The sequence below is a fragment of the Suncus etruscus genome, chromosome 1 (genome assembly GCF_024139225.1).
Source record: "Suncus etruscus isolate mSunEtr1 chromosome 1, mSunEtr1.pri.cur, whole genome shotgun sequence".
NCBI lineage: Eukaryota > Metazoa > Chordata > Mammalia > Eulipotyphla > Soricidae > Suncus > Suncus etruscus.
In genome coordinates this window covers 190,324,892-190,344,772 of record NC_064848.1, presented here as the reverse complement: position 1 = coordinate 190,344,772, position 19,881 = coordinate 190,324,892, and the positions used below count along the sequence as shown (strand labels likewise).

Genomic DNA, 19,881 nt, shown 5'->3' with positions numbered 1-19,881 from the left:
GGGGTTTTTTTTCTTGTTTTTTTGTTTTTTTTTAATATCTTTATGTAAACACCTAGATTACAAACATGATTGTAGTTGGGTTTCAGTCATATAAAGAACACCCCCCTTCACCAGTGCTGTCAAGGTTTTCCAAAGATGTTTCATCATGTTCTTTTTTGGCTAGATATCTAGAGTGGTATATGTGGTTTATAGGACATTGGGATCTGCATCATTATTGTTGGGACAGAAACAGCCTTTATGGGGCCGGAGAGATAGCATGGAGGTAGGGTGGTGGTTTGAATCCCAGCATCCCATATGGTCCCCGATCCTGCCAGGAATAAACCCTGAGTGCTGCCGGGAGTGACCCAAAAACCAAAAAGAAAAGAAACTTAGCCTTTAAATGGAAACTTTGGGTTGACAAAATGGAGTCCCTTCTGCTTCAGGCTTCACACTAATCAGAAAGGTTTGATGCCATTGAGTCATATATTTCTTGTTTTGTTTTGGTTTTTTTTGGGAGGGTCACACCCAGCAGACCTCAGGGGCCCAAATGGAATGCCAAGATTTAAACCACCATCCTTATGTATGCAAGGCAAACACCTTACCTCCATGTTACCTCTCCAGCCCCGAGTCATATATTTCTTAAAAGTTTTCCTGCTTCCTTTCTTGAACTATGTTCCATGGTTTTCCACTAAGAGTTACACAGGGGCCGGAGAGATAGCATGGAGGTAAGGCTTTTACCTTTCATGCAGAAGGTCATCGGTTCAAATCCCAGCATCCCATATGGTCCCCCGTGCCTGCCAGGAGCAATTTCTGAGCATGGAGCCAGGAAAATCCTCTGAGCACTGCCGGGTGTGACCCAAAAACCACAAAAAAAAAAAAAAAAAAAAGAGTTACACAGGGGGCTGGAGAGATAGCATGGAGGTAAGGCATTTGCCTTTCATGCAGAAGGACGGGGGTTTGAATCCCGGCATACCATATGGTCTCCCGTGCCTGCCAGGTGCGATTTCTGAGCGTAAAACCAGGAAACCCCTGAGTGCTCCCGGGTGTGACCCAAAAACCAAAAAAAAAGAGTTACACAGAGGGGCTGGAGAGATAGCATGGAGGTAGGGCATTTGCCTTGCAAGCAGAAGGATGGTGATTCGAATCCCAGCATCCCACATGGTCCCTTGAGCCTGCCAGGAGCGATTTCTGAGCATAGAGTCAGGAGTAACCCCTGACTGCTGCCCGGTGTGACAAAAAGTTGCACAGAGCAAACCAGGAAATTTTGTTTTTAGTCATTTGTTCCTGAATTAAATTTCAATAGAAATCTTTCATCATCAAAGGAATGAAGGGGGGATAGGGACACAGCAAGCTGCACTCAGCTTACACCTTGCTCAAGAATCACTCCTGGCAGGTTTAGGGGACCATATGGGATGCTGGGAATCGAACCTGGGTTGCTACATGCCCTCCCTGCTATGCTATCACTCCAGTCCCATAAATAGGCCCACCTCTTACATATATGTATCCACCTTGCACATATGTATATACCTTTATTGAAAATTGATCATTAAGGGGCTGGAGAGATAGCATGGAGGTAATGCATTTGCCTTGCACGCAGAAGGTCAGTGGGTCAAATCCCATATGGTCCCCTGGGCCTGCCAGGAGCGATTTCTGAGCATAGAGCCAGGAGTAACCCCTGAGCATTGCCGGGTGTGACCCAAAAAGGAAAAAAAAGAAAAGAACATTGATCATTCAGGGAGCTGGAGAGATAGCATGAAGGGAAGGCATTTGCTCTTCATGCAGGACAATGGTTCGAATCCCGGCATCCCACATGATCCCCTGTGCCTGCCAGGGGTGATTTCTGAGCATAGAACCAGGAGTACCCCCTGAGTGCTGCCAGGTGTGACCCAAAGAAGAAGAAGAAAAGAAGAGGAGGGGAGGGGTGGGGGAGGAGGAAAAAGAAAATTGATCATTCACTCTTGGTTTTTTGGTTTTTGTTTGTTTGTTTAGTTGGTTGGTTGGTTGGTTGGTTTTTGGTTTTCGGGGTCACGCCCAGCGGCGCCCAGGGGTTACTTTTGGCTCTAAGCTCAGAAATCACTCCTGGCAGGCTTGGGAGACCGTATGGGATGCCAGGATTTGAACCACCATCCTTCTGCATTGAAAGGCAAACACCTTACCTCCATGCTATCTCTCCGGCCAATCATTCGCTCTTGAAGAAAAATCCTTCATACTAATATGCAAATATACTTTTTAGAACTCAAATTCCTCTGAAGAGATGTTACTCTTTATGAGAACAGTGAGAAGTAAATAAGATAATGTGTATGAGGAGGAGTAATTTTAGAACAGAGCCATCTAAGAGCTGCTGGTGACAACAGATCAAGCAAAATAAAATTAGTGAAAGCAGTTTAAACTATTAGGCTTTATTTAGCATATTTATAATGAAATGGTATTTTTGTTGGTTTAAGTTGCATTCAGTGATTTATATTATTGAGAACCTACTATGTGCTTAGCACCAGGAATCTAGCCGTAAACAAGACCGGTCTCTTCTTAAGCAGGATTCATATTCATTTTGCAGGGGGAAGGGTATTTACTCTCGGCAATGCTCAGGAGTCACTTTTGATTCTGTGCTTAGAAATTTCTCTGGCAGTGCTTTGGGTACCATATGGATGCTGGCGATTAAACCTGGATCAGCCACATGCAAGGCAATCACCCTACCTGCTATACTAGCCCTCCATTCCCTGGATTCTGGGTTCATGTTCAAAGGTAGAGAAACAATAGAGATAATCTTTTTTTTTTTTTGGTTTTTTGGGTCACACCCGGCGGTGCTCAGGGGTTACTCCTGGCTGTCTAATCAGAAATAGCTCCTGGCAGGCACGGGGGACCATATGGGACACCGGGATTCGAACCAACCACCTTTGGTCCTGGATCGGCTGCTTGCAAGGCAAACGCCGCTGTGCTATCTCTCCGGGCCCAATCTTTTTTTTTTTTTATTTTTGGGTCACACCTAGCAGTGCTCAGGGGTTACTCCGGCTCTATGCTCAGAAATTGCTCCTGGCAGGCTCGGGGAACCATATGGGACGCCGGGATTCGAACCATGCATCTTCTGCATGAAAGGCAAACGCCCTACCTCCATGCTATCTCTCCGCCCCCCCCCCCCAATAGAGATATTCTTTTTTGTTTTGTTTTGTTTTTTGTTTTTTGTTTTTTTGGGTCACACCCGGCGGTGCTCAGGGGTTACTCCTGGCTGTCTGCTCAGAAATAGCTCCTGGCAGGCACGGGGGACCATATGGGACACCGGGACTCGAACCAACCACCTTTGGTCCTGGATCGGCTGTTTGCAAGGCAAACACCGCTGTGCTATCTCTCCGGGCCCTATAGAGATATTCTTAAAGTCTGGAGAAAGGACTGGAGTCTAAGTGGTAAGGCTTTTGCCTTTCAAGCAGCTGACCCTGGTTTGATCCAGGCACTGCATATGACCTGCTAAGCACAGAATAATGAATAGCACCTCAGCTCTACCAGGTGTAGCCCCAAAACGAAAAGATACATTTAGATACTAGACTAGAGCTTAATGACTGCAGACCCAGATTAAATTTCTGGCACCACATGGTGCCCTGAGCATAGAGCATAAGTAGTCCCCAACCCCCACCATGTGTGGCCTCAAAAAACATCCCACTATAGAACTAGGATAGAAGTTAAAACGTTATGGGACCAGAGCAATATTACAGCAGGTAGGGCATTGGCCTTGCACACAGCTAATCCGGGTTTGATCCTCTCAGGACATAAGGTCTCCAAGCCCCACTAGGAGTCAGGCCCCACCTGAGTGCAGAACTAGGAGTAATCCCTCCAGGTGTTACGCAAAAACAACAAAACAAAAGACAAAAGAAGTTAAGATGCTGCTTTACATGCAGCTGGCCCTGATACAATACCAAACATTACATAATACCTCTTTAGCACTGCTAAATATGATCCAACACCTATGTATGTGTGCCCTAAAAATAAGATAGTTTGGGGCCAGAACAATAATACAATAGCTAGAGTCGGGACCGGAGAGATAGCATGAAGGTAAGGCGTTTGCCTTTCATGTAGAAGGACGGTGGTTCAAATCCCGGCATCCCATATGATCCCCTGTGTCTGCCAGGAGTGATTTCTGAGTCTAGAGCCAGGAGTAACCCCTGAGCGTTGCCGAGTGTGACCCAAAAACCAAAAACTTGGGCATGTGACTGTCCCAAGTTTAATCCCAAGCATCATCAGGAGTAATTCCCAACTACAGAACCAATAGTAACTCCGTAGCATCACCAGGTGTGACCCAAAAAATTAAAAAATGCTACTACGGGCCCGGAGAGATAGCACAGCGGCGTTTGCCTTGCAAGCAGCCGATCCAGGACCAAAGGTGGTTGGTTCGAGTCCCGGTGTCCCATATGGTCCCCCGTGCCTGCCAGGACCTATTGCTGAGCAGACAGCCAGGAGGAACCCCTGAGCAACGCCGGGTGCGGCCCAAAAACAAAACAAAACAAAAAAAAAAAATGCTACTACAACGAGCAAAATAAAACAGAAAAAGAAACAGAAAAAAGAAAAAAAGAAGAAACAAAAAAAAATGCTACTACAGGGGCTGGAGAGATAGCATGGAGGTAGGGCGTTTGCCTTGCATGCAAAAGGACGGTGGTTCGAATCCCAGCATCCCATATGGTCCCCCTTGCCTGCCAGGAGCGATTTCTGAGCATAGAGCCAAGAGTGACCCCTGAGCGCTGCCAGGTGTGATTTAAAAAAAAAATGTTAGTATATGCTGTTATGAAGCATTTAGAATGTTGTACTTGATATTTAATTAAAGAGACCAAAAAGATGTTCTTTTCTTGTAAAGTTCTGTCAGTGCCTTGTATATTTTGGAGATTAGCCCCTTATCTGATGGGTATTGGGTGAATAGTTTCTCCCACTCAGTGGGTGGCTCTTGTATCCTGGGCACTATTTCCTTTGAGGTGCAGAAGCTTCTCAGCTTAATATATTCCCATCTGTTAATCTCTGCTTTCACTTGCTTGGAGAGTGCAGTTTCCTCCTTGAAGATGCCTGTAATGTCCTGGAGTGTTTTGCCTATGTGCTGTTCTATATATCTTATGGTTTTGGGGCTGATATCGAGGTCTTTAATCCATTTGGATTTTACCTTCGTACATGATGTTAGCTGGGGGTCTAAGTTCAATTTTTTGCAAGTGGCTATCCAATTGTGCCAACACCACTTGTTGAAGAGGCTTTCCCTGCTCCATTTAGGATTTCCTGCTCCTTTATCAAAAATTAGGTGGAAGTATGTCTGGGGAACATTTTCTGAGTATTCAAGCCTATTCCACTGATCTGAGGACCTATCCTTATTCCAATACCATGCTGTTTTGATAACTGTTGCTTTGTAGTACAGTTTAAAGTTGGGGAAAGTAATTCCTCCCATATTCTTTTTCCCAATGATTGCTTTAGCTATTCGAGGGTGTTTATTGTTCCAAATGAATTTCAAAAGTGTCTGATCCACTTCTTTGAAGAATGTCATGGGTATCTTTAGAGGGATGGCATTAAATCTGTATAATGCCTTGGGGAGTATTGCCATTTTGATGATGTTAATCCTGCCAATCCATGAGCAGGGTATGCGTTTCCATTTCCGTGTGTCCTCTCTTATTTCTTGGAGCAGAGTTTTATAGTTTTCTTTGTATAGGTCCTTCACATATTTAGTCAAGTTGATTCCAAGATATTTGAGTTTGTGTGGCACTATTGTGAATGGGGTTGTTTTCTTAATGTCTATTTCTTCCTTATTACTATTGGTGTATAGAAAGGCCATTGATTTTTGTGTGTTAATTTTGTAGCCTGCCACCTTGCTATATGAGTCTATTGTTTCTAGAAGCTTTTTGATAGAGTCTTTAGGGTTTTCTAAGTAGAGTATCATGTCATCTGCAAACAGTGAGAGCTTGACTTCTTCCTTTCCTATCTGGATTCCCTTGATATCCTTTTCTTGCCTAATCGCTATAGCAAGTACTTCCAGTGCTATGTTGAATAGGAGTGGTGAGAGAGGACAGCCTTGTCTTGTGCCAGAATTTAGATGGAAGGCTTTCAGTTTTTCTCCATTGAGGATAATATTTGCCACTGGCTTGTGGTAGATGGCCTTCACTATATTGAGAAAGGTTCCCTCCATTCCCATCTTGCTGAAACATCTAACCCCATCAAAAAATGGGGAGAAGAAATGAACAGACACTTTGACAAAGAAGAAATACACATGGCCAAAAGACACATGAAAAAATGTTCCACATCACTAATCATCAGGGAGATGCAAATCAAAACAACGATGAGATACCACCTCACACCCCAGAGAATGGCACACATCACAAAGAATGAGAATAAACAGTGTTGGCGGGGATGTGGAGAGAAAGGAACTCTTATCCACTGCTGGTGGGAATGCCGTCTAGTTCAACCTTTATGGAAAGCGATATGGAGATTCCTCCAAAAACTGGAAATCGAGCTCCCATACGATCCAGCTATACCACTCCTAGGAATATACCCTAGGAACACAAAAATACAATACAAAAACCCCTTCCTTACACCTATATTCATTGCAGCACTATTTACCATAGCAAGACTCTGGAAACAACCAAGATGCCCTTCAACAGACGAATGGCTAAAGAAACTGTGGTAATATACACAATGGAATATTATGCAGCTGTCAGGAGAGATGAAGTCATGAAATTTTCCTATACATGGATGTACACGGAATCTTTTATGCTGAGTGAAATAAGTCAGAGAGAGAGAGAAAAACACAGAATGGTCTCACTCATCTATGGGTTTTAAGAAAAATGAAAGACACCCTTGTAATAATAATTTTCAGACACAAAAGAGAAAAGAGCTGGAAGTTCCAGCTCACCTCAGGAAGCTCACCACAAAGAGTGATGAGTTTAGTTAGGGAAATAACTACATTTTGAACTGTCCTAATAATGAGAATGTATGAGGAAAATGGAGAGCCTGTCTAGAGTACAGGCGGGGGTCGGGTGGGGCGAAGGGAGACTTGGGACATTGGCGATGGGAATGTTGCACTGGTGATGGGTGGTGTTCTTTGCATGACTGAAACCCAAACACAATCATGTATGTAATTAAGGTGTTTAAATAAATTAAAAAAAAAGAGAGACCAAAAAGAGGGGCCGGAGAGATAGCATGAAGGTAAGGCGTTTACCTTACATGCAGAAGGTCGGTGGTTCGAATCCCGGCATCCCATGTGGTCCCCTGAGCCTGCCCGGAGCGATTTCTGAGCATAAAGCCAGGAGTAACCCCTGAGTGCTGCCGGGTGTGAACAAAAAACAAAAAAGAGACCAAAAGAAAAAATTTTGGTTTTTTGTTTTGTTTTAGGGGAACTGCATCTAATTGAACCTAGGGCTATTCTTGGTTCTGTTGCTCAGCAAGAATTATTCCTGGTGGTACTGAGGGGGCCATATGTGCTACTAATGATAAAATTCAGGAGCCAGAGTGATAGTACACTGGATAGATTGCTTGCCTTGAACTTGGTTGACCTATGTTTGATCACCCAGCATCCTGTATGGTCCTCCAAGGGGCCAGTTGTGGCCAAAACATAGTAAACAATAATAAACATTAGAGCCAGTTTGGTCACATTCAAAGCATTTGCCTTACTTGCTGTACTATCTCTTGCCCACTCAGAATTTTTTCTAAGCATTCCCTCCCCCCCCAATTTTTTCTAAATATTCTAATTACACATATCCCGATTCCATTGCTCTTTATTTCTTCATTCTGAATTTGTATAAGCAATTTTGAAAAAGTATCTTTTTTTTTTTTTTTTTGGTTTCTGGGCCACACCCGGCGGTGCTCAGGGGCTACTCCTGGCTGTCTGCTCAGAAATAGCTTTTGGCAGGCACGGGGGACCATATGGGACACCAGGATTCAAACCAACCACCTTAGGTCCTGGATCGGAAGCTTGCAAGGCAAGCACCGCTGTGCTATCTCTCCGGGCCCTTGAAAAAGTATCTTGAACTAGAGATATATGAGTAGTTGCACTTGGCTTGCAAAGTCAACCCAGGTTTGATCTGCTGTACCTTATATAGTACTTCAAGCCCTTGCAGGAATAAGCCCTAAGCATAACTGGTATGACCCAAAAAGAAAACATCTTCACTGTATATATTTTCCTGGATATATATTTTTTGTTTTGTTTTTCAGCCACACCCGGTGACGCTCAGGGGTTACTCCTGGCTATGCACTCAGAAATCTCCCCTAGTTTGGGGGACCATATGGGATGCTGGGGAAATCAAACCGTGATCCGTCCTAGGCTAGTGCATGCAAGGCACACCTTACAGCTTGTGCTACCGCTCTGACTCCTTTAATGGATATTTTATCTTACTTTGTTAACTGTAAATTTTTTGTTGTTTTTGGATTTTTGGGGGTCATACCTGGCAGCGCTCAGGGGACCATATGGGATGAGGGGATTCGAACCACCATCCTTCTGCATGCAAGGCAAACACCCTACCTCCATGCTATCTCTTCAACTCATAACTGTAAATCTTTTGATGGAAATCTAGGAATCACTTATTTCCTTAGAAGGTAATATACAATTGATTTAAAGACCAGGTTTTCTCTGGCTTTCTTTATAACAGTACAGTATTAGCCATTTAATCTAAATGCTAAGTGAACATTTTGAGAGGAGATAGATGTTGAAAATTAAAATACATTAAGTCCCAGTGAGGTGAAAAGCCAATTGTTCATTTCTGCCCACAAAGATTTGCTTCAGTGAATTTATTTCAGCAGCTAAGCTGCTGGTCATTTCATTTAGCCCACCAAAAAGAATTATTTGCGGATGGGGGAGACTCCAAACTGCCTGGCAGTATATCTACTTTGCTGGAGGTTTCTCTTTGTCTGATCCCTGCCATTTGGATTGGGTTTCTTTCAGCATGACTTTGAAGTCAAAGGAGATGTTGTTAATGGAAGAAACCACCAAGGTCCAAAGAGAGCAAGAGAATCCCAGGAAATAAAGGTACAGGCTCCTCCCCCTAATATAAACAATTCTTTACTAATTCTCCAGTGAGGTAAGTATTCATTTAATTAATTCATTTTTAAAATGAGGGAACATAGAGAAACTGCTGTTTAGTCCAGATTCAAATCTCAGCTGATAAGTGACAGAGCTTGGGTTTAAAACCTTGGAAATATATAGTTTGTGCTCTTTACATTCCACTGTGGTTTCTTTCTCAAGACAGTGTAGTAGGTACCATGAGGGGAAAGTACATGTTGCCGTCTGTGAAAGCATCGAAGAGAAGGGAATGGATATTCAGAACTTAACATCTGTACTGTGGTCACCATATGCCAACAACTATACTCATTTTAGCTAACTATTTAGGGAGGTAGGACTTTCAGTAGTGCCCAGGAGACCTGGGGCCACTTCTCATGATACATGACTGGCCAGGCTGGCTGTTTCAGTGTGAAGACCTGGCAATGCTCAGAGCCTTGCACATACAAGTTAATGCACCTGTGATCCCTGAGTTAGCTCTCTGACCCTAATTAATAATTTTGTTGTAATCCTTCAAGGTGTGTACTGTAATTATCTTAGGTTGAGTAACTTGCCCAAATCCACTAAGCTGATTTTGAACCCACGGTTCAACTATTTGAACACAGTCAAGCTCCAGAATCTATGTTTGCTTGGGGTTTGGGGATCACACCCGGTGGTGCTCAAGGGTTACTCCTGGTTCTGTGCTCAGAAATCGCTCCCAGCAGGTTTGGGGACCACATGGGATGCTGGGATTCAAACCACCATCCTTCCTGTGTTGACCACATACACGGCAAATGCCCTACAACTATGCTATCTCTCTGACCCCTGTTGTTACTTGTTTTTTAACCCCACAAATGAATACTATCATTTTTTTTCTGTCCCTCTCCCTCTGACTCATTTTACTCAGTATATTATTCATGTCTGTCCATTTATAAGTAAAGGATATTCTTTTTTTTTTTTTGGTTTTTGGGCCACACCCGGCGGTGCTCAGGGGTTACTCCTGGCTCTCTGCTCAGAAATAGCTCCTGGCAGGCACGGGGGACCATATGGGGCGCCGGGATTCGAACCGATGACCTCCTGCATGAAAGGCAAACGCCTTACCTCCATGCTATCTCTCCAGCCCCAGTAAAGGATATTCTAATATTTGGGTTTTTCACCTGAGCTTAGGGTGACAGTGATAAAAAGTGGCTGGTCAAATAGCAACATCCTGAAAATAGTTATCATTTTTTCTTATGGAAAAGTGTAACTGTTTCTTATTTTTTGTTGTTGTTGTTGTTGTTGTTGTTGTTTTGGGTTTTGGTTTGGGGGCCACATCCAGCAGTGCTCAGGGTCGACTCCTGGCTCTGCACTCAGGAATTACTCTTGGTGGACTCAGGATGCAAGGCAAATGCCTTACCCACTGTACTATCTCTAGCCCTAAAAACTACCTGTCCAGAGGTAAAGCTTCCAGTTTCTGAAGAGCAGTAGTACAGCAGGTAGACTGCTTTCTTTGCACATAACTGACCAGGATTTCATCCCCAGTATTCCATTTGGTCCACCTGAACACCTTTGAACATAATTCCTGAGTACAGAGCCGAATGGGACCCAAAAACTAAAAAATACTAAGTTTACTCGCTGTAAACACATTTCAGCTTCTCATATCTACATGACTCCAGTCTACCTTACAACTAATGCTAATACAAAAAGCTCCATCATCACAGAGAGTTTTGGGGTTTTTTTGTTTTTTTGGTTTTGGTTTTGGTTTTTGGGTCACACCCGGCAATGCTCAGGGGTTACTCCTGGCTGTATGCTCAGAAATAGCTCCTGGCAGGCACGGGGGACCATATGGGACACCGGGATTCGAACCAACTACCTTTGGTCCTGGATCAGCTGCTTGCAAGGCAAATGCCGCTGTGCTATCTCTCCGGGCCCGCAGAGTTATTTTAAACAAAGCTGTCAAGCAGTGTAAGTAGAAAAAGCACAGTCTGATCTCTGTCTTCTGGATAACAGACAGTAAGATTAAAATCAGACTTCACTTCGAGATGAAGAAAAAACTTCATAGGGTCTGGAGTCATATATAGTATAGCAGGTAGAGTGCCTGTCTTGTATACAACCAACCCATGTGTTCGATACCCGGCACCCTATATGTTCCCCTAAGCCTGTGAAGAGTGTTCCCCAGACAGAGAGCCAGGAGTAAGTCTTGAGCACTGTCAGGTGTGGCCCCAAAATAACATTAAAAATAAAATGAGCTGGAGTGATAGCACAGCAGGTAGAGAGCATTGTCTTGCATGCAGTTAGCCTGAGTTTGATCCCTGGCATATAATATGATCTCTCGAGCTCCATCAGTAGTAATTTCTTTTTTGGGGGGTTGGGTTTTGGGGTCACACCTGGCAGCACTCGGAGGTTACTCTGCGCTCAGAAATTGCTCCTGGCAGGAGTGGGGGACCATGTGGGATACCGGGATTCGAACCACCGTCCTTCTGCATGCGAAGCAAATACCCTACCTCCATGCTATCTCTCCGGTCCCCATCAGTAGTGATTTCTGAACACAGAGCCAGGAGTAACCCAAAACACAAAAAATGAAAACTACAGGGACTGTGGCCTGAGCAATAATGCTAGGAGTAGGGAACAGGCTACACACACATACTTCAGATACTAGAATCCCAGATATAATCCCAGTGCTGCATTGTCTTCTGAGCACTGCCAGGTATGGCCCCAAAATACTACTTAGATTACCTGAAAGAAGAGTGGCCTTTCTCAGAGTACTATAAAGATAGGAACAGGTATTTGGGAACTGAAGAGAATAAAGAAGGAACATGTGTATGTATGCACAGTAAACAGACCTCTGCCAATTAAGACTATTGTTATTGTTGATGTACCCAGTTCTGTATGAGCACTACAAATATAAAATATTTTGCTCTCAAGGTTCTTTACTAAACATAAAAACAGGCCAGTATTTTCCTTTTAACAAGAAGTGAAAACACTTCCCAAAAAGGTGATCTGGGAGGAACCTGGGCCTGATGATTGTCTCAATGGGATAATCAGCCTTTGAGTGACAAAATGTAAGTCTAAAGTAGATTGCCTACATAAACATATTGCAAGTCTTTTAGTTAAAGATATGGCTACATTGTAGAGAACATGTGTTGATGGGGCCAGAGAGATAGCATGGAGGTAAAGCGTTTGCCATGCATGCAGAAGGACAGCGGTTCGAATCTCATCATCTTATATGGTCCCCTGAGCACTGTCAGGTGTGACCCAAAAATAAAGAACATGTGTTGAAGGGCAGGAGAGACAGCATGGAAGTAAGGCAATTGCCTTGCATGCAGAAAGACAGTGGAATCCCGGCATCCCATATGGGAACATGTGTTGAATTTGTAAGGCTTTGAACTCGATCACTATCAACAAAGAAAAAATTATTTTTATAACATTTTCCATTGTTAGGCTAGAGAAATGGTACAGTGGGTAGGGTACGGCTGATTTGGGTTTGATCCCTGGCATCGCAAATGTTTCCCAAAAGCCCATTAGCAAATGATTCCTGAGTGCAGAGTCAGGATTAACCTCGGAGCACCACTGATTGTGGTGGGAAAAAAAGGTCTGCCAGTGTTCTGAACATAGGACTGGGCAGTCTAGAAAAGTAGAAGTAGAAATTCTCAGAAGGGCCCGGAGAGATAGCACAGCGGCGTTTGCCTTGCAAGCGGCTGATCCAGGACCAAAGGTGGTTGGTTCAAATCCCGGTGTCCCATATGGTCCCCCGTGCCTGCCAGGAGCTATTTCTGAGCAGACAGCCAGGAGTAACCCCTGAGCACTGTCGGGTGTGGCCCAAAAACCAAAAAAAAAAAAAAAAAGAAATTCTCAGAAGGTAAAAAAAAAATATTTGCCACTAAAATAGTTTAAATAGTTGGCTCATGTGCTTTTGGCTTTTGTTTGTTTATCTTTTTTGCATGCAAGGCAAATGACTTACCTCCATGCTATCTCTCTGGCCCCATTTGTTTATCTTTTTATTTCTACGTTTTGTAATGAGCCACACCTGATTGTACTCAGGGTTTACTCCTGACTGCACTCAAGGATTACTCTTTATGGTACCCTGGGGACTGTATGTGTGCTTCGGATCAAATGCTGGTCTCTTCAGGTAAGGCAAATGCTCTACCTATTGTACTGCCTTCCTCACTGTACTATCTCTGAGACCCCTGGAGCTCGTATTTTCATGTGGACAATATTGGGTTTAATTCCCAATGCTGCATGGTCATCTTAACATTACGGGGAGCAACCCCTAAGTACAGCCTCATGTGGCCAAAAGGAAAAAAAAAGAGAAATTCTTGGGCCCGGAGAGATAGCACAGTGGCGTTTGCCTTGCAAGCAGCCGATCCAGGACCAAAGGTGGTTGGTTCGAATCCCGGTGTCTCATATGGTCCCCCGTGCCTGTCAGGAGCTATTTCTGAGCAGACAGCCAGGAGTAACCCCTGAGCATTGCCGGGTGTGGCCCAAAAACAAAAACAAACAAAAAAGAGAAATTCTTCATATTTGATCGTCTCTGTTTTCTTTAATAAATTCCATACTATTTTATAACAGTCTTTTTTTTTCCATTCCTCTCCCTTTCTCCCAGATCTTCAGAAACTTAGAAATGTGTTGCTATGGGCCCTTTACCAACATGCCAACAGGTAAGAAACTAGAATTATGCTGTCCAACACTGTTCTCTTCCATTGTGGTATTTAGATGTAATACTACATATAAAAGTAGTACTTACAGGGCTAGAGGCTATTTCTTCATCATCCGTCAGACAAAACTCTACCTACATGTAACCCTATGGAAGAAACCACATGCACCCCTTCTCCAGGGTAGAACAGTGACGAGTTCTGATCTAGGGCTGGAGTAATACTACAGTGGGGAGCACGCTTACCTTGCCCATGGCCAACCCAGCTTCAATCCTCAGTATCCCATATTGTCCTATAAGCCCAACAGTACAGAACCAAAAGCAAACCCTGAGCACCACCATGTGTGGGAAAAATAAAAAACGTAGGGGGCCAGAGAGATAGCACAGCAGTGGGGTGTTTACCTTGCACATGGCCACACCGGGAGGGGCCTGGTTTGATTCCCGGCATCCCATCAATCAATAAATAAATAAGTTTAAAAATAATCAGATAAGGGGCTGGAGTGATAGCACAGCGATATGGCGTTTGCCTTGCATGCGGCCGGAACTCGGTTTGATTCCTGGTGTCCCATATGGTCCCCCAAGCCAGGAGCAATTTCTGAGTGTGTAGTCAGGAATAACAACCCTGAGCGTCACCAGGTGTGACCAAAAAAAAAAAATAATAGTAATCAGATAATTTTTTTTTTGTAATCAGATAAATTAAAAAAAAAATCTAGGATCTAGACTAGCACCTAGTGTCTCTCGAGGATTTTTTTTAATTACTTTGGGGGCTGGAACAGTGGTGTAAGCAGTAGGGCATTTGCCTTGCATGCAGCTGACCCAGGACGGACTGCGGTTCAATCCCCCAGCACCCCATATGGTCACCCAAGTCAGGACAGGAGCAATTTCTGAGCACATAGCCAGAAGTAACCCCTGACTATCAAGGGGTGTGGCCCAAAAACCAAAAATAAAGGAAAAGAAAAGAAAAAATTTTTTTACTTTGATATACTGAGAAACAGTCTCTAAATAGCAATCATTTTAGAGGTGAATTAGTTGACCTCAGCAGGAGTATGTATGTCATCAGTACCCAGAAATGGCTGATAGAAAAAATGAGCCACAGGGGAGTAGAAGCTACCTGCTGATCAGTGCTGCTGACCAGCACTGGTCAGGTACAGGTGGAACTGTAGTCTCTCTGATTTCTCTTCCCTTGAGAGTGTTGATTTCCGATCAGCAAATAACCTTTCCCCACAGTTCTGAGTATGTCCAGGAAGATATTGATTTTTGTTTGTTTGTTTGTAACCCGTGGCACCCTGAGCTCTGCGCTCAGATATTACTTCTGGTAGGTTCAAGGGACCATATGAGACGGCAGGGATCAAACCAGGGTCAACTGTGCAAGGCAAATGCCCTGCCTGCTGTGTTACTGCTCTGGCTTCCCCCCACACACACCTTTTTTTTTTTTTTTAACTGAATGAATTATCTTCCTGTCTCTTTTTTTTTTTTTTTTTTTTTTTTTTTTTTTTTTTGGTTTTTGGGTCACACCTGGCAGTGCTCAGGGGTTATTCCTGGCTCCAGGCTCAGAAATTGCTCCTGGCAGGCACAGGGGACCATATGGGGCGCCGGGATTCGAACCGATGACCTCCTGCATGAAAGGCAAACGCCTTACCTCCATGCTATCTCTCCGGCCCCATCTTCCTGTCTCTTGACATTTACAGTAATTACCACCAAGTGTGGTGCTCTGGGTGACTGTGATTATCAATTACCAAAGAGAAGAAGGGAGGGATGAAGGGAAGACAGGTGGGTGTATCTTAGCCAGCAATCTAGCAAAGTAATAGTAATTAGGTGTTAGGTATTTTTTCCTTTTAAAAAGGGGAAGTTTTATTTGTGAGACTGTCAATCTTTTTGTCCTGTGGTTTAGGTTTTTGAGCTATACCCAGTGATGCTCGGGAGCTTTGCTCCTAATGATGCTCAAGGAAGCATGTGATATTAGGAATTCAGGGCCTCCCTGGAAAGATAGCACAATGGATAGAGTGCTTGCTTTGCATTCAACCCAGTTTTGATCCCCAGCATCCTATTATGGTTTCCTGAAAATCACCACGTGGTACATAAATAAATAAATAAATAAATAAATAAATAAATAAATAAATAAATAAATAAATAAATAAAACCTGACCCTCCTCTGTGCGAAGCATGCTCCTAGCCTTATTTCTTGCCTTAAGACTATCAAATGGGGTCCGGGCGGTGGCGCTAGAGGTAAGGTGCCTGCCTTGCCTGCGCTAGCCTTGGAGGGACCGAGGTTCGAGACCGAGGTTCGATACCCCGGCGTCCCCCAAGCCAGGAGCAATTTCTGAGTGCATAGCCAGGGGTAACCCCTGAGCATTACCAGATGTGGCCCAAAAACAAAAAGAAATAAAAGACTATCAAATCATAGTTCAGAGTTAAGGTGTTTGTTTGCCTTGCACGTGGCCAGCACAGGACGGACCCGGTTCGAATCCCATTATCCCATGTGGTCCCTGAACCTGTCAGGAGCAACTTCATAGTGCAGAGCCAGGTATGAGCCAGAGCTGTATAACCTAAAAACAAACAAGGGGCCGGAGTGGTGGTGCTAGAGCTAAAGCATCTGCCTTGCAAGCGCTAGCCTAGGACAGACCATGGTTTGATCCACTGGCGTCCCATATGTTACCACAAGCCAGGAGCAATTTCTGAGCACATAGCCAGGAGTAACCCCTGAGCTTCAGTGGCCCAAAAACCAAAAAAACAGACTATCAAATCATATTTACCAAGTTACCTTATAAAGAATAGTAACATATCAGAAGCAAATTGGTATTAAATCCATACCCTTGGTATTGATTGATTTTATTAATTGGAGATGGCCACATGAGGTGCTTCCAACTCCATGCTTGAGTTGCTCCCAGATGTGTTTTGGGAACCATGCAATGCCAAGGATCAAACCTGTAGCACCCACAAGCAAAGCATGCCCTCCAACCTTTTGTGCCATCTTTTCCTAGCCTCCGTTTTAATTTAAGGCCTTTCTTTCCATTTATAGCAGAGACTTCTGCTGACAAGTCTTACAGTCTTGCTATAAGCCTTCAACCAGAAAAGTTTGGGGTAGAGGACTCAGGTTAAGTATGCAAGTTAATGTGGTTATTTTACTCCTAAATGCCCTATTTAGATCAACTGGAGTGGATGCTGCGCCTCTGTGGGGCGTCTGTGGTAAAAGAGCTTTCATCATTCACGCATAGCAAGGTAAGAGTTGCAACCTTTCATGGTGGGAATGTTACAGCAGTTTACCTTGTGATTGAGCAAGGCTGGCACGTCAGTCTGAATCCCTTATGTAACCTCACAATCTTTTTCTCTATATACTTCTTTTTTTTGTTTGTTTGTTTTTTGTTTTTGGGTCACACCCGGTGATGCTCAGGGGTTACTCCTGGCTGTCTGCTCAGAAATAGCTCCTGGCAGGCACAGGGGACCATATGGGACACCGGGATTTGAACCAACCACCTTTGGTCCTGGATCGGCTGCTTGCAAGGCAAACGCCGCTGTGCTATCTCTTCGGGCCCTTCTCTATATACTTCTGACCACGTATGCATGCCAGAAGATTCCATAAATGGTGGAATGGCAAGGATTTAGAAACTTCTTGTGGGGTCGGAGAGATAGCACAGCAGTCGGGCATTTGCCTTACACGCAGCCAACCCAGGATGGGCTCCAATTTGATTCCTGGCATCCCAAGTGGTCCCTCAAGTCTTCCAGGGGCTGTTTCATTTTTGTTTTGTTTTGTGGGGGGAACCACACCTGGTAGCACTCAGGTTATTTCTGGCTCTGTGCTCAGAAATCGCTCCTGGCAGGCATGGGGGACCATATGGGATGCCGGGATTTGAATCTCCGGCCCCCGAAATTTTTTCATTGTTTTTGGGTTTTTTGGTTTGTTTGTTGGTTTGGTTTGGTTTTGGTTTTGGTTTTGGTTTTTGGGTCATACCAGGGGTTACTCCTGGCTCTATGCTCAGAAATTGTTCCTGGCATGCTCAGGGGACCATATGGGACACCGGGATTCTAACCACCATCCTTCTGTGTCTAAGGCAAATGCCTTATCGCTGTGCTATCTCTCCAGCCCCGTTTTTGGGTTTTTTGGTTTTTGGGTCACACCCGGCAGCGCTCAGGGATTACTCCTGGCTCCATGCTCAGAAATCGCTCATGGCAGGCTCAGGGGACCATATGGGGTGCTGGGATTCGAACCACTGACCTGCATGAAAAGCAAATGCCTTACCTCCATGCTATCTCTCCAGCCCCACATTGTTTTTGTTTTTGGGCCACACCCAGTAGCACACAGGTGTTATTCCTGGCTCTCTGCTCAGAAATTGCTCCTGGCAGGCACGGGGAACCATATGAGATGCTGGGATTCGAACCACCTTTGTTCCTGGGTCAGATGCTTGCAAGGCAAACGCCCTACCACTACGCTATCTCTCCAGCCCCCAGAGGTGGTTTCTGAGCGCTATGTGGTGTGACCCAAAAGCCAAAAGAAAAAAAAGGAAGAAATGAAACTTTTTGTACTGAGGGAAGAAGGATTTTTTCCCTCTAGCTCTTCCTTTCCCTTTTTTTTTTTTTTTTTTTTTTTTTTTGTGGCTACACCTTACCCTCTGTACTATCTCTAGCCCTCTGCTTTCTTTCTGTGCCTTCCCATAGAGTAGTTTACTTCAAATCTATAAAATATAATGAGGGACAAGAGTAATAGCACAGTAGTATGGGTGTTTGCCTTGCATGCTGCTGTCCAATCCCTGGCCATCCAATTGGTACCTCAAACTTGCCAGAGGCTTTTCTTTTTTTTTTTTTTTTTTTTTTTGGGTCATACCTGGTGACACTCAGGGTTTACTATGCTATGCTCTCAGAAAGCGCTCCTGGCTTGGGGCCATGTAGTATGCTGGGGGATCGAACCACGGTTTGTCCTAGGCTAGCACTGGCAAGGCAAACACCTTACCTCTCAGTGCCACCACTCTGGCCCAACCCAGGGCTATTTCTGAGTACAGAGCCAAGAGTAACCCCTGAGAGCCGCTAGTATGGCCAAAAACCAAAAAAAAGAAAAAACAAAGAACATTGTACCATTTGGTACCATAAGATTATATTTATTTATTTATTTATTAAGATTATTAAAAAAAGAGAGACATAATGAACTGGGGCCAAAACTGCAGTAAAGCATTTGTGTTACATAAAGCCAACCTGCATTTCAATCCCTGCCATCCCATATAATCCCGAGCACAGCCAAGAGTAGTTCCTGAGTGCAGAGCCAAGAGTAACCCCTGAGAAGCACTAGGTGTGGCTCAAAAACCAACAACAAAAAAAGAAATGATGCACAGATTGTTCCAGAAGTTCTGCTCTGATTTCCTCAATGCTGTTTTTTTCTTGGGGGTACAGGATACTCAGCCAATTGTGATCGTGCAGCCAGATGCCTGGGAGGACAGTGGTTTTCATGGTAAGATACTTGCATGAACTTGTTTCACAACAGTTTACTCATTGTTTAAGTACATGTAAATGCACATTCTGGGCATTTAATAAATATTTGCTGAGGGCCAGAGTGATTGTACAGTGTGTAAGGCATTTGCCTTGCAATTGGCTAACCTGATTTCTATTCCAGGTACCCCATATGGTTCCCTAGTTGGCCAGGGTTAAGACCTGAGGACAGCTGGGTGTGGCAAAATATAGTTATTTATTGGGGCTGGAGTAGTGGCGCAAGCAGCAGGGCATATACCTCGCATGCATTAACCTAGGATAGGCGTCCTATATGGTCCCCTAAGCCAGGAGCTACTTCTGAGTACATAGCCACCAGGAGTAATCTCTGAGCATCAGTGGGTGTGGCCTAAAGACCCAAAAATATTTATTTATTTATTTATTGAATGAATGAATGAATAATAGTTGAAGTGTTCTTTTTAAACTTGGTGTTCATTTTATATTTGTAAGAGCAATCCTTCATGAGTGATGTTAAACAACAATTTTCAGCAAATTCTCTGGTAACATTTTTCTTTAGCAAATTGGAGGTCATATTAAAAGACTGCAAGCTTTCATCAGCAGTCACTTTTTAGGCCTCTGAGTAAGGTTCTGTGTCTTGAAACATTGCTCAATAATTTTGCTCCTATTTTAATAACCTTAAGAACTCATACAGCGGGCCCGAGAGATAGCACAGTAGCGTTTGCCTTGCAAGCAGCCGATGCAGGACCAAAGGTGGTTGGTTCGAATCCCGGTGTCCCATATGGGCCCCCGTGCCTGCCAGGAGCTATTTCTGAGCAGACAGCCAGGAGTAACCCTGAGCACCGCCGGGTGTGGCCCA

The 19,881-nt window shown here is 44.1% G+C and overlaps 1 protein-coding gene across 1 annotated transcript in view; it reads left to right on the top strand.

Annotated features, from left to right (window-relative positions):
* The window catches only part of BRCA1 (BRCA1 DNA repair associated), an 81,829-nt gene that overhangs the window by 60,725 nt on the left and 1,223 nt on the right, over window positions 1-19,881 (top strand). The window contains exons 14-17 of the mRNA XM_049768089.1: window positions 8,870-8,953; window positions 13,545-13,599; window positions 16,738-16,811; window positions 18,972-19,029. Of these exons, the coding sequence (XP_049624046.1) occupies window positions 8,870-8,953; window positions 13,545-13,599; window positions 16,738-16,811; window positions 18,972-19,029 (271 nt within the window). The remainder of the gene's footprint in view (window positions 1-8,869; window positions 8,954-13,544; window positions 13,600-16,737; window positions 16,812-18,971; window positions 19,030-19,881) is intronic.